General features: G+C 27.6%; 1 protein-coding gene across 24 annotated transcripts in view; it reads right to left on the bottom strand.

Annotated features, from left to right (window-relative positions):
• LOC127289609 (CUGBP Elav-like family member 4) overlaps positions 1-16,126 on the bottom strand; it is a 596,519-nt gene that overhangs the window by 11,002 nt on the left and 569,391 nt on the right. For 16 of the 24 annotated variants that reach the window (XM_051317658.1, XM_051317654.1, XM_051317643.1 and 13 more), the window contains 5 exons: positions 14,326-14,472; positions 13,721-13,853; positions 11,554-11,721; positions 8,355-8,453; positions 5,479-5,556 (listed from right to left, as the gene is read on the bottom strand). In XM_051317658.1, the coding sequence (XP_051173615.1) occupies positions 5,479-5,556; positions 8,355-8,453; positions 11,554-11,721; positions 13,721-13,853; positions 14,326-14,472 (625 nt within the window). The remainder of the gene's footprint in view (positions 1-5,478; positions 5,557-8,354; positions 8,454-11,553; positions 11,722-13,720; positions 13,854-14,325; positions 14,473-16,126) is intronic. The other 8 variants (XM_051317640.1, XM_051317637.1, XM_051317641.1 and 5 more) reach the window with 8 other exon arrangements.

Genomic DNA, 16,126 nt, shown 5'->3' with positions numbered 1-16,126 from the left:
AAATTAAAATGAAGATCTTTTAATTATATTAATTATAGAAATTGTAAACTTTTCAGTAGTATTTAAACAAATATACTATGTAAATATTTTTATAATACAAAACAGATTTAAATAAATTATTTTTCAATAAAAAAAGTGAAGTAAAAGTACTATTTTTTGTTTTAATTTCGCATAAAAAAAAATTAATTAATTCTTTACTGTTATATGTAATAGACAAATAGTAATTTAACAAAATAAAAAAGAATTCTAAAGTATTACAAAAGTAAAACAGTCGCAGACTTTAATCAGACAATTATTTCCAAAAATCATAATGGTTCAAAAAGAATACAAATTTTTACATTCATTTTACCATAAGATTTTTTCCAAAAATTTCTATAGTCCACTGAAAGTCTGTTTTATTTAAAAAAAAAACACATTAATTCGTAAAAATAATTATCTAATACCAAAATTAATAATTAAATGATTCTTTTCATATGAATTATTTTGCGGCCAGCCTGTAAGATGAAATGATGAGATGCAAATGAATGATTTATATGAATCTGATTGTAAAATGAGAACACAAAATAAAGTGATCGATGAAAAAACAAATTAGCGTTTAGCCGGAGCGTCACGACGATTCATAAACGACTCTCATTTTTTTTTTTGAATTTTGAAAAAAGTAACGTTGAGTATATATACTTTCAAATGTATGACACACAACACCGGGATTTACAAGACAATTTAAGGTAAATGAAAGGTCGTAGGTTGAGGATAGTGATATGAGAATAAATGATAGTGACAATGACAATGACAATGATAATGACAATGGTAATGACAATGGTAATGACAATGACGTTAATGACTAATGACATGTAAATGATCGAAGATGCTTATAGTGAACGATTATTATCTCTGGTTAAATTCATGATCGGTATATATCATCGTATAACACACTATCAATGGACACTTATTACATAGGAGACATAGACATCGAGATCAATATATATGTATGTATATATATATATACAGCTAACACCGGCCCAAAGAGCAACGGCAATAAAACGAAAATCTGTATTTTCAAAAATTCTATGATTAAAATATACAAAAAGAAATTTTTTTTCAACTTTTTTTTTTGTTTTTTAAAAAACATTTAGAAAAAAAAATTTTTTTGAATATATTTTAATCATCCTTAAAAATTCGATGTTATCAACATTTTGCTGCGCGGAAATTTCCGCGTAAATAGGGAGAATAGGAGAGGGGGCCTAATTTAAGGATTTTAGTAGCTAATTTTACTAAACTTATATATTATACAATTCCGTTGTCAATTAGTGACGCTTATACGAAGGGGAAACTTTTGCTCAAGCTTTTCGAGTAACGGACACATTTAAGTAATGAGATAGCTGCCATTCGACTTTCATGGGACTACTAATCGCTATTCACTTTCGTTTTCCACCAAGAGAATTGCTTTCAATTTCTTGAGTAAGGACCTAAAAATCCTAAAAATACTTAATCCAAGGCATTTTTCCATATCCTTGTTTACGATTTAATTTTCCAATTTATTATATATATATATATATTAATTACATTTCTTCAAATTAAAGAAAAATCGGCGTATTTAATTTTTATAGGTGAAAAAAATTTATTTGTCTCATGTAAACGCTTTCTTTGAATAAAAAAATATTCTCTTTTGAAGGTATATGTAGTTTTAATATTTCGAAATAATTTTTTTTCCTTTTTTAAATATTTAAAAATAAAAATTTTTTTTTGAGAAAAAATTTTTTGTTTTAAATACTTTGTTTTGAAATTTCTTTCTCCAGTCAAAAGAAACGGAAATTAAATTAAAGCCCGGGATTGGTTGGCTTTTAAAAATTGAAAATAGCTCGTGATGTGGAAAACGAATGAGGAAGTGTATTTTTTTTTTTTTAAACTCGAGTGACAAACCATCAGAGTTTCATTAAAATCGGAGATGCACGTCCCTTGTTAGTAATAAACCCGTGTAATCGACGTCTCTATTCACTGGTACGGAGCGAACCGATGTTTTACAGTTTTGATGGAAAACCATCTCTCTGTTGCTCTCTTTCTCTCTTTTTTTTCTGTCTCTCTCACTCCCTCTCTCTATATATATGTATATATCTCTATTTCTCGTTTTTCTATGAGAATAATACTGGGAACGAAGTTGTCAAGTCGGATTCAAATTAGCGAGTTTGCCGAGGCGCGACACCAGGTTTTCCGGGCACAAACGGGTTGCCGAATTGGCGTATTGTGGATTTAGGGGAAAAATGAATCATAAATCTCAACGCGTCACAGCAAAACAACTACGTGAGCCTCAAAATGAGTTTAGCGAGCGACAAGGGCCATGTTTATCTCGGCTTTTCGATATTGAATTGTTGACGAAGGTTCTTTTTTGAAAAATCAACACTCATATAGTATATATATATATATATATTTATACATATATACACAGGTGTTTCAAAAAATTGATACATTTTTCATCTCATATGGTCACACTAGTCCAATTTTTATTACACTTTTTTAATTAACAGTTTTCATTAAAAGATTTTGTTTATTAAAAATAATCAGATTTTTTTAATTATGATAATTTTATAAGTAGTATAACTTGGTTTTAGTCAGACATAATTACGGAATTAGAAAATTAGTAGTAAAAGTAAGTATTTGGTCTGACTTTTTAATTGTTTGTAAAGTTTTTATTAATAAAAAATATTTATATATATTTACAATATTTTTTATTATTTTCAGTAGTATAAGTCGGTTTACGTCAGACATAATGAAAAAAGAAAATCAGTAGTAAAAGTAAATACTTGGTCAGACCTTCTACTATTTTTGTATATTTTTCAATAGTGAAAAAGTAGATATAACTCTTAATAATTTTTTTTTATTTTCAGTAGTATAAGTCGGTTTCTGTCAGACATAATGACAAAAATAAAGAAAATCAGTAGTAAATGTTAATATTTGATCAGGCTATTTAATGTTTTTGTAAAGTTTTCAGTAATAAATAATATTTTTTATATAATTCTAATATTTTTTATTATTTTCAGTAGTATAAGTCGGTTTACGTCAGACATAATGAGGAAAATAAAGAGAATAAGTAGTAGAAGCAAATATTTAAACAGGCTATAATTTTTTTGTAATTTTTCAATGATAAAAAATATTTTCAGTAGTATAAGTCAGTTTCAGTCAGACATAATGAAAAAAGAAAATCAGTAGTAAAAGTAAATACTTGGTCAGACTTTTTACTATTTTTGTATATTTTGTTTTCAGTAATAAATAATATTTTTTATATAATTCTAATATTTTTTATTATTTTCAGTAGTATAAGTCGGTTTACGTCAGACATAATGAGGAAAATAAAGAGAATAAGTAGTAGAAGCAAATATTTAGACAGGCTATAATTTTTTTGTAATTTTTCAATGATAAAAAATATTTTCAGTAGTATAAGTCAATTTCAGTCAGACATAATGAAAAAAGAAAATCAGTAGTAAAAGTAAATACTTGGTCAGACTTTTTACTATTTTTGTATATTTTTCAATAGTGAAAAATTAGATATAACTCTTAATAATTTTTTCTTATTTTCAGTAGTATAAGTCGGTTTCTGTCAGACATATTGACAAAAATAAAGAAAATCAGTAGTAAATGTTAATATTTGATCAGACTCTTATTTTCTTCTAATTTTTTCAGTAGGAAAAGAATATTTTCAATATTTTCTTTTCTTTTAGTAGTACGAATCGTTTTTCGTCAGACTTATTTTACATTTTCTATAGTAATTATAAGTATACATAAATATTTATAATATGATGATTAGCAAAAATATTATAAAAAAGAATAAATAAAGCAGATCAGTTTTGTATTTATTATGACAAAATGTAAGTATAATAAAGACAAGAAAAACAGTAAAAGAAAAAAAAATACTTGCAGTGCAACACTGACAATAGAACATTGACAAAAAATTTAAGTACAAAAATATTGAGAAAATCATCATTGATAAAAAATTAAAATAACTGTAGCTTATATAATTTATAAATAATTAACAAATTTTATATTAAAAAAAAAAATTCTGCTTTCTTAATAATAAATAATAATAAGAATAATTATCAGTGTATTTTGTAAATTGCACTCTAATTTAAAATTTCTGATTCGCGACCCGTTTTTGCTAAACGCGCGAAGCACATTAATGAAACGAAGAGAGAAAAAGAACAATACAAAGAACACCGAGAAAGTGTAGAAGGAGGAAGAGAGAAAGAAATTCAGAGAGAGAGAGAGAGAGAGAGAGAGAGAGAGAGAGAGAGAGAGAGAGAGACTTCGATAGAGAGACGAAGAGAGAAATGCTGTCGCGGTAAACTTTCCATTATCCTGCGTTGTAACAACGGGTCGCCGCCGGGCGTAGCGGCAAAGTAATTAAAACTTTCGTTTTATTTGCATTATCTCATTGTAAGGCATCGTATATTCTAATAATGGCGAGTTGTTAATTGCAATTAGGCGCTCACTCTGTACCTTCCTTCCCCCACCTACTCTTCAAACCCCCCACCTCTCCTCCACCTCATCATTTTAACGCCTTCGCTTTTGCCTTTAGTATCACCTTGTTTTTTTTTTTTCAAAGTCAATTCAATATTCAATCACTGTGATTTTGAAAAATATTTTTAAAAAATATATTTTTTAAATATGTGATTTGTTGGGTATTCGTAATAATAATAATTTAAAAGCATTTTTTAAAAAAAAACATATATTGAATTACAAGTGTTTTCCAATTCAGTTGAGATAAATTTTGAAAATTTTCACTATGTAATACGTGCGTGTAAAACGATGAAATTTCCAATGCATTTAAGTTTGAAAGTGAAGGATCGATGGAGATTTAATAGAGCCGAAATTGAGTAAATTCAATTGAAAGTTGCAAAATTTGATGTGCATTTTCAAAGTCCTGTGCAATTTCGAGGTTTCAATTTGATTACAGAATTATATATACGTATATGTACGTGTAGAAAATTGATTTTAGATTATTTAAAATAATTTTTTAATTATATATCCTTGATGAAAATTTTTTAGTTAAATTAAAGAAGCGAATTAAAAATTTTTCTATGGGTATAATAATAATGAGGTATATAATTTATTTTCGATTAATATTATAAATGTAATAAAATTTTTTTTTTTTTTAAACTATATTTTAGAAAATTAATTTCTTTTGGGGGTGGATTGCAATTTTATTAAAGGTTACTATTTTATAAAATAGTAACATAATGAAAGTAGAATAGCAGCTTCTCAGTTTATTATTAAATTTTATTTTGTAATAATAAATTGTAATTATTTTAATATTTTTAATGTCAAGATGTCCTAATCAAAATCCGATTGAATTTATAGAAATTATTTATAAGGAAGTTTGACAAAGGGAAATCGATTGTGGACTTGATGGAACCGGATCTACATTAAGGATTACGATAGTCGAGTCAACAATCAACAATTAAACGACAAATGAACATGTGTACTTACCTTCCCTCTGCGTGGGGGCAACAGCAGTCATCGGCTGAGGAATGGCTTGAGGAAACTGGCCGTAGACGGCGGGATAAGCTGCGACAATAACAAATGACAAATACATCATGATCTGTCACATCGAGCTAGACATTGCAAGCATGCCCTTGACAAACTACCCTCTCAAACTTCCGGCACTTCATGTCTTGCCTTCATTTTTAACCCCTCTCAATTTCGAATCTGTATATGCGGAATAAATATATTACGAAAAAAAAAAAAACCTCTTTCATTTCTGATAAAATCACTTTTTTCTGTCATACACATTCAGTTTACATTTTTGTTTTCAATTTCAAAAAAAATTATATTTCTCTTTTTTAACTTTTCTTCTTTTTTGAATATTTTTGAACGAAAATAATAATAAAAATTGCGGCAAATACACAGTTGTCATGTGAGTTTGTCAGCAGCGCCATTGCGAACTAGTGGTAGCTGAATGAACTAGTAAACACTTTACTTTACTATTAACTGATTATTACTCTTTTTTGATTAATTTTTTTGTCATTTTTTTCAAACAGAAAATAAAATCGTATAAATAATCAAAATATAAATACTGTCAATGATCAAAAATAAATCAAAACCTAAATTTAGATTAATTTCTTTCTACTAAAAAAAAAAAAAGTAATTTCATGATACCGAGGATATTTAGTTACAAGGCTTTACAAAGCCACTTCTATATGTTTGTAACTGAATCCTTTTAAAAAAAAGAGTGCTTTATGTGACATTTTTAAATCAAATCAAATTCTCTGCGCAATAGGGAGACTCTTTTTTTTTTTTTTTTATTTTCAGATAAAGGGATTTGCAACTGATACGTGATATCACTTCAAAGTTAGAATACCTGCTATTAAAGTGGATGTCGATAATTGCAATCGAGGGTGTCCGAAAGCAAATGCAGGGTCGCGTTCAATCAGGCGATTAAAATTTTAAAATAAATACTTTTACGTATATATATATATATATATATATATATATGTATTTAGATATGAATATGGAGAAGCGCGATTCGTCAATATATAAAAAAAAAATTTTTTTTTTCGTCGTATACACGAAATACGCAAATGCGCGTTCGAGAGGTGATCAGCAAACATGGTTATAGCGTTATTAATTATATGCCAGTAAATATTAAAATTCGCGCGTGATTGATACTACGCTTGTAGTGGACACATTAATGACTCGATCCTTCTGGGGATTTCCTCCACGTAATTGATTCTGCCGGAGTAAACATCGATTTATAGTATATTCCAAAAATTATGAAACTCGATCTATATATAAGCGGCGAATAAATATTGGCACGTGGCCAAACATATTGATGTGGACTTTCAAAAAGAACTCGATCATATTGGATTTGATGTTTTCCTTTTTATTTATTTATTTATTTTTTTTTATTTTAAAGCACACTTTGAAAGCATGTTATTAAAATTGAAAGAGTAATAAAGTAAAACATTCGAATAATAGAAAAAAAAAATTATAATTCCCAAAAAATGCAACTAAAAATGAAACATTAAAAAAATGCAATTAGGATTAATTAAAAATGTCATTAATTAATTTTCATAATTCATATTATGTTTTCAGTTAATTTATAATTTTTTGTAAAAATATTCTTTTATTAAATTTTGTTAATTAAAACAAAACGAGAAAATTCTAGTATAATTTTATATTTTTAAAAACTACAAAAACGAAATTAAAAAGTATGGAAGGAAAGTTTGGTTTTTTTTTTTAGTTTGTTTTATCAGATATGAGAAGACGTAAGTTCGTGCATAAATATATATATATATATATATATATATTGAAGAATGAATTTTTATATACACAACATCTAGACATTCGATTTGTTTGACAACATAGCAGGAAAGCATATGATAGACTACGTCCAGTCTGTTTGCATGCAAACAAGACCAATATGATCACGTGGTTACGTGAGTGCATGCAAAATCGAATTTTTCGCGGCTAAGTGGTTTAAGCGTACGGTAAAAGCGTGTAATCGCCAATGTTCAATTTCCCTATACTCTCTCACATCACTCACAGACCTACATGGTCGCAAAATATGTTCTTGTATATATATATATATATATGTATATGTAACAAGCGAACAGATAATCGAAAAGGAAGTGCGGATTTTGTAATCATCGATAATCTTAAAAAATCGATAACCATTTGTAATTTCTCTTATATTACGAACAGAAAAAAAAAAGAATCTCGTTTCACACGAAAAGCTTTCACGCTGCTTTATTGATCTTATTAAGTTTTTAATGTAAATGTAGGAAAAATGGTGAACATAAAATATAATAAAAAAAAGTATTTTCTAAATTTCACATTTTTTTTTTTAATAACTAAATTATTTAAAACATAGTGCGTTCCAAAAAGCAATGAAAATGAAAAAATTAATTTAATTTTCTATAATAATCAATAATCGTAATATAATTGTTTAAATGTTGAATAAAGTACTTGATTTGAAAATCTATTTTTATTTTTAAAAAAGAATATTCAAAAATGCAAAAATTTATGAAAATAACTTAAACAATTGGAACGAGGTTAATGTTTCTAAGAAGCTTGGAAATGGAATCAGAATGCAAAATCTAATTAGTTGTTTCAGGTAATTGAGTAAATGAACGCGACATGCTAGCTGTGTATTTATATATTATAATTATATGAAAGTGATGCAGTTAGAGGATTCAAGCATATATCGTTATTTCTATTCCATGTATACAGATCGAGGGCATTTATCGCGAGCATATATATATATTTTTTTTTTTAATCTCCAAATGCGAATTCACTACCTTAAGTTTTATTTTTTTTTTTTTTGATATTAAGATGAAATCTTTTTTTTTTAAAAACCAACTTACCAACTCCAGCGTAGGGCTGCATTCCAGGATACGCGGCATGTTGGAGCGCCGCCTCCCCATTGGGCAAACCTTGTGCTGGAATGGACAGATGGAGGGCATCTACATTTCAGTAAGCTCAGCTCTTATCAGAAACGGGTCAATTTTATGCCCCTGTCGCACCATTTTCAATCTACCTTTATTATCTTCATTTATTTTTATTATATTGACATTTCATTGTAAATTTTTATTTAATTTGATCGACTTTTTTGTAGCTACTGTAATTTTTTTTTATTATCAACTTCTTTTATTACTTACTTCAACATATTTTATTACTTATTTGTATTTATTATTTACTTGAATTTATTATTTAATTCTATTAATTATTTAATTGTATTAATTATTTAATTGCATTAATTATTAATTTGTATTTATTATTTAATTGCATTTATTAGTTTTTTGTATTTATTATTTATTATTTATTAATTATTTGTATTTATTTCTGTTTTTACTATAATTTAATATTGAGAGCATATGTGTTTTTAATTCAGTACTTTTTTGTTGCTAGAAAAAATATTCTAAATTCACTAGGATTCGAACCCTCGAATTTTGGAACTCAAGTCAAGAACGCTAACCACTAGGCTAAGAACATCAATCGAAAAAGTTTTTAATTCATAAACATCCTCTTATTCTTTTTTTTAAATCAGCCAACAAAATAGTTACCTATTGATGAAAATTGAAAAATTAAAAACTAAAGTTCTTTAAACATCGTTACTATAAAAAAAAAATTCAAGAAAATGATCTTCATGTTCCCTTTGACAAGAATGATAAACCTATTTTTTTCCCGAGAATCTAAAATAGATTTGTAGCCCTCGTCATCAAACAATCATGTTTTTTGATGAGATTATAAGTGAAATTGACATGACAAAAACAGTGTCTATGTGTATGTGTCTAACAAACAAAAAACTTGAAAATTGGTTTTCTAAAACTGATATGTTTGTTGCGGGAGCAATCATCGAAGACAGAAGAGGGAGAGAGAGTGAAAACCTCTTGAGGAGTGAAGACAATCTTTACATAGTATCAGTTTTCAGGAAATTCAAGAAGGGTTCATTTTTATCGTAAAACACATCGATATGATGAGTGTATGCATCGTGAAAAGACACAACAAAAATTATATATATATATATATATATAGGAAAATTTTTTTTTTTTTCGGTACCACTTTTTTGTGCTCTACAACAAACTTTTCTACCTGACCAAGTCTACCATGAATATTGTAATCCTATTTGGAAATGTTTTTATTTCATGAAAAAAAAAACCACTATATATATTCTGTAAAAATAAATCCCTTTATTCCCTCTTACGATAAAAACTCGTTGCATTTTGTTGGTTGAAATGAATAACGATTCAACTTTTTGAATTTTCTTTTTGTTTTATCCAGTTTTATATATTTTTTCCCCCTGTGTTTTTTTCGACAAACTCTAAATTTTTACACTTTTTATAAAATATATATATATATATAATTTATATTTTACCAATAACTGGCAAATAAATACATGCTGATTCATAGGTTTTCATTTAAAAAAGTATATTTTGAAAATTAATAACAACCAATAGCTGTCAAATATAACTTTGGATTATTATAGCATTTAGAAAAAAAAGCCGAGTTTCAATTTTCAATGGAATATCAATTTTTATTAACTTCGATCATTAACGTTATCCATTAAGTTTAAATCATTATCCGAAACAATGAAATGATAAATTCAGTAATTTGATAAGCATCAAAACAATAATAACTTCAATTAATATTTGCTGTTTCGAATTACTTCAGTATTAATTAATGTTTAGTAATCAAAACCAAATGTATCTTGTATATCAATTAGTTATTAACATAGTCAGATGTGTGAAAAATTCTGTAATTTAGATTTCAGTAGTGTAGGTTACATTTAGTTAGACAGAGTGTTTCTTGAATTTGATTTTATACAAGTCTCTTTTTGTGTCAAAAAATTGAAAATAAATTAAAAATAATTTTGATGAAAAATTGTATTTAAAAAATTGTAATTTTATTATTGCGATAGTTATCAGTAGTAAAAGGACATTTTAGTCAGACTATATATTTTTTTGGTTTAAGTAGTATAAGTCTTTTTCAGTCAGATATAATAGTGAAAATACCAGTATAATATTTATCAATAGTAAAAGAAAGTTAACGTCAGACGAAATCGAAATTTTTTTTGTTATTTTGTTATCAGTAGTAGAAAAAAATTAAAGTCAGACTATGAATTTTTTTATAAGTAGTATAAGTTAATTTCTGTCAGACAATAAGATGTAAAATCCTATCAATATTTTTTTCAGTAGTATAGGTCAAAATTCAGTCAGAAAATACGTTTCAAAATTTTGTACTATTAGGATCAGTAGTAACAGTTGTTCGTAGTCAGCCAATATCAAATAAAATTATTGTTATTTTGGTATCAGTAGTAAAAGAAAATTTTAGTCAGACAACTTTTTGAATTTTTTCAATTGTATATATCAAATTTAGTCAGAAAATACGTGTAAAAATTTACACTATAAGAATCAGTAATAAAATTTGGTTGTAGTCAGACAAAATCAAAAAAAATTCTTGTTATTTTGGTTTAAGTAGTATAAGTCAGTTTCCATCAGACATTAAAGTATCAGCATAATATCAGTAGTAAAATTGGGTTTTAGTCAGACAAAATCATGTAAATTTTTTTATAATTTTCTACTTTTGTAATTTAGTGATTTTATGTAATTTCTGTATCAGTAGTAGAAGAAAATTTCAGTCAGACAATATACTTTGTTTTAAGTAGTATAAATCAGTTTTTCTCAAACAAAAAAAAACATTTATTATGTTTCCCTTATTCAGCCAAAATCTCTAATTTTTATTTCAGTAGTACAAGCCAAATGTAGTCAGACAAAACATATAATTCCCCCTTATTTTTTTCAAACAATAATAATAATATTTTATCTATTATCCATATATACAAATGTCATTAATAGAATTTTAAGACAAAAACTTTATTAAAAAGTTTAAGTAAAAAGAAATATTAACAATGAATATAAATAAGTGAATGAAATAAATTGTTGGGTTGAAAGTTATATAAAGAGGCTCGCGTGTATAGTATATATATTTTTGATAATGAGCAAGTAAGGTAGATTGGGTGATAGGTGCGCAGGGGCGGTACTATGCGCCAGAGTTGATACTCACGTCCTGGATAAGTCTGAGGAATGCCGTTGGTGTAGACTCCTGGATCCGTTCCAGCGGGCTGTCCATTTGGCGTTTGCGCAGCCATGTTGAAGTTTGGCATTGTCGGCGATGGCAATGAAGGTATCGCTCCATTCACTGGCTGTCCTGTACCGGTACCTACGACCAAACCTGATCAGTAAACATCAATTACACTCATGTTCTTAAACACCGATGCTTGTCTACACTGTTGTTGTAAACAAAAAATACATGCTTTATATATATATATATATATATATATATATATATTATAACATTTCCTGCAATTTTTTCTCTCAGCTCAAAAAAAAAAATCGCATTTAATTAACTGATGAAAGAATAAAAAGAACCTTTGAAAAATTAATTCAGATTATATTTTCAAAAGTAGTGAGACATCGATGATAGGGAAAAAGGAAACTTTGAAATTGAAAAAGATTATTACTTTTCAATGGTAATTTTTATCAAAGACTCGGGATTTTAAAATCATTTTACTATAAGTAGTTAGTGAGACAGATGCCATAGAAATACTTCTTTTACAGAAGGCAACAAATTAATCGTCTTAAAAAAACCCGAATGTAATAATTAAAAAAAATTTCCTGACTTTTTTTAAAGAGCAGTTTTTATTAAAAAAAACAGACTTAAAATATAGAAATTTTAAAGCAATTACAGAAAGGAAAAAAACGAAAAGTATAAAATAAAAAAACAGGTAAAAAATAGGTTAAAAGTATTTAATGGTAAAAAAAAAATTGAAAAGTAATTATAAAAAATGAAAAAAAAAGGTTAAAAGTATTTAAAGGGTAGAACACATATTTAAATGGTTGTTTGTGTGTACACCTGAGACAAGTTCCGTCGTTTCGACGGAAATAAAACTGAGGTAGTAATCTTGGAACGAAATAAAATATTATTTCCCTATCAAACTGTATTACCTTCCGCTTCGACAAAACTCAATACGAGCCAAACCAAGAGCCGATTCTCGCATTTATTTCCTTGTCTTTTTCTCGCCCAAGCTTCATTTTATACATATATATATATATATATATTTTTTTTTTCCTCTTTCTCGTTCGCGGGCATTCGATAAAGTTTTGTGGCCCCGCAGTAATAAGAGCGCTCGAGCCTTGGCATCGTCGAATATCGGCTTGAGGGATTTCGTTTCCGCTGCACTGAGGACTTGAAGAAAAATCACCGAGAAATGCCTGTCGTTTTGAGCGATATTCGCGATACCAAAATGTTTTACATTCCCATGACTTTTGTATATAGACTTTTGAGAGAAACGATTGCAGGAAACGATTTAAGGTTTTCATCTGTTCATCGTTTCAACAGCCATAAAATATTTCAATCTAATTTTTCAATTTATATTACAAAATATATTTTCAACTAATGATCTTAATTTTTCTCCTCCGATTTAATATTATTTTTTTTTTATATCCTTTTATAAAAAAAAAATTTCAGAATTCTATAAGGTTGTGGGACAAACAGATGTTTTATTCTTAATAAGAATTTTAGTGTATTTTAGAAGAGAATTGTTTTCGAATAAACAAAACTTTTTTGTTTTAATGAAATAATGAGAGGCAAATATTTGTTTAATGAATTTTGATGTAAACTTCAATATAATTGGATAAACAAAATCGCAGTTGTATGAAAACAATTCCGCTTCTTGGCATCTTTAAGAATTACGAAACTTTCTTGAAATCACAAAATTTGTTTTGCAGAATGTATAGTTGAATTGAGAAAAATCAAATTTGCAAATATTAAAGAAAGTGACGTTTCTTTTCCTAGGTGGAAATTTGTAACAGAACAAAATTAATATAATTTGTAATTTAATTTTCATTTTAAAAATACAAATGTCGAGTAACTTTTTTCCACCCAGGTAATTTGTTCTCCATTTGTCAATGGGAAACCAGTTGCTGGAAATTGCAAAAGGAAATTTTTTTTTTCCTAATTATTATTAACTAATAAGTATTAACTAATGAAAATTAATTTTGAATTTTTTTTTGCTTTGGTTTCAGTATTTTTTTTCAACGTAAAATTTTATGGAGAAAAATATGAGTATTTTGAAGTATAAGAGAACACATTAAAAATAAGTTTATATTGAAAAAAAAAAATGACAAACTGGTTTCCTGCTTGGACAATACGAGATGGTGAAATAAATTACCGGAAGTAGGTGGGACGACGGGATTCGGCATACCGTTTAACGCGTGAGGAAGTTGTCCAGCTGCCAAGGCAGCAGCCATTGGATTGATGTATGTTCCTTGTGCCGTCGCGGCAGCCATGATTGCCGCCTGCTGCTGTAAAAGCCACAATATCGTTAAGGTGCAGTTAATTCAAGTAATTAAACTTGGATTATAACGTTTAACTATCGCCACCGCAAATAATAGTAGTTACAATTTTTTTTTTTCCATTCTGTTGTAAAATTTTTACAGTTTTCTCTCTTTCTATCATAAATTCAACAGTCCGTAAAAAGAAACAGAGTATTAACATCTGGACACATTTTATTATGTTAATTGTCTTGAATTACGAGAAATTTTTTTTTTTTATTTGTTACAAAAATAACTCATAAATATTCAACTTTAATTTTTGTCATGGAAAAATTTATTTTCTGCCCAAAAAAATTTAATCAGCAAAAAATAAATTGCAAAATAGAAAATGAAATTTCTAATTGAAATTTTAAAAATATTTTCTTTTCACTGTTTTTTTGTTGTGTAGAAAATTATTTTTAAACGATTTTCTTTTAATAGAGGAATTTTTTTCTATACTCACTTGAGCATAAGCGGCGCCATAAGCTCCAAATTGATTGAAAACGAAGGGGTTGATGAGGCCCATATTGGCAGCTGTTTGCTGCATGCGTCTTAATTGTCTTTCTTTTTCAGTATCTGCAAATTTTACCACTAAGCTGGATGACGCACCCTGAAAAAAAGTAACAATTTTTTCACTTAGTGTAAAAAGAAAAATAAGAATTTTAATTTTTTTTTTACATGTAACGCACCCTGAAGAAAGGGACTGTTGAAGCAAACGAATTATAGGTTATGTTTTAAAATTTCTTAGTGAAAATAAAATTAATTTTCAATTTGATATTTAAGTCTTTATTATACATCGAAAATAAAAATTAATTTTTATTTTCTATAAATAAAAAGAAACTTTTAATCAAGGTAAAATTATTCGCAAACATAATCTATAATTCGTTTGCTTTTAAAGTCCCTTTCTTAAAAACGCGTCAGATATTCATATTGTTATTTGTTTAATTTTAAATAAAAAGAAACTTTAGAAATGATAATAAAAATTATTTCCCGTGCAGAAATTTTGAGAGGGCCCAGATCGGGGCAGAATCAGGCTGCCCTATTAGGGAATAAGCGCGCCTGATGTGGCCACATTTTTTGGTCTCCTTGATTTGGCCCTGATAAGCGTTTCATTCCCTAATAGGGCCTTGGTAGGGCAATTTATACACGTGTTATTATTCCCATTCAATTTTTTTTTTGATATTAAAACAAATTTCGAAAATTCAAAAGAAAATTCTTTTCTCCCAGATTAAGGAAATTTGTATTTTATTTGAAAGAAATAAAAAGAATGAAGGAGATTTTTGAAAGAGCAAACAAGAAATTTTGAAGGCAATTTATATGTCTGGAGTGAAGATGAACGCATCACTATTCGCACCACAAGAGAGTAGTGTGCACATCAGATGTCTCGAGAGAGAGGGAGAGAGAGAGAGAGAGAGGAAGCGACGACAGACACAGTGAACGATGTTAGGGTGGATGAAATGGGTTACATAATCAGGTGTCTGCATCTAACACGTAGTCCATGTATTAGATAGATGAGAGGTTAGATGGTTTAATATGGCGAGATTACAGGTGGGCGCCGATCATAATAGAGCAACGGAGCATTACGTTGCTAGCGTATCTAGAATGCGTTTCACTCAACATGCATCCTAATTTACTCCAACCCCTTTTCACAAGCTATCAAAATTATAATTAACGACAAGGAACCCATTATATATATATATATAATAATAAAACGACACTCGAAATTATCAATTTCCTTATCCACCATAAATAATTTTGAATAAGAATAATAATTTTCAAATTTTTACTCTTTTTTTTTATTTGCGAAAAATTAATATTTAAACAAAAAAAAAAAAATGAAATAATTAGGGTGAAATATTTTTGCGTTAAAAATATTACTATTATTGCAACAGGTGGCTAGTAGCTGTTGCAGTTATCGAGAAAGGCTTAGCATTCGATCACAAGGTACGAGCAATATGCACGTCATCAATGCAAATGTTGAGCGTGCCCAAGTTTATAACAGCTGTAATGTCACTTTACTTCCAGTCACGCGAATCTTGCATGACCTCCTGTCAATATACATTCTAAAGATCTTTTTTCATTACCTTCATATATTAAATATAATAATCTACTTTGAAATATTGTAAAATTACACCCTTTTTTTCGATGAGGTTTTTAATTTAGAATTTTAGTATTAAAAAATTGAATTTTTTAAGATATTTTTTTTTGAAGCATTTGATTTTTAAACTGTGATTATGTAATGATAATTAAAGTAATAAATAAAT

The sequence above is a fragment of the Leptopilina boulardi genome, unplaced genomic scaffold, assembly GCF_019393585.1.
Source record: "Leptopilina boulardi isolate dan_hultmark-lab unplaced genomic scaffold, ZJU_Lbou_2.1 LbouV2_48, whole genome shotgun sequence".
NCBI lineage: Eukaryota > Metazoa > Arthropoda > Insecta > Hymenoptera > Figitidae > Leptopilina > Leptopilina boulardi.
The sequence above is the reverse complement of the archived record's forward strand: the minus strand, read 5'-3'. Positions and strand labels throughout refer to the sequence as shown.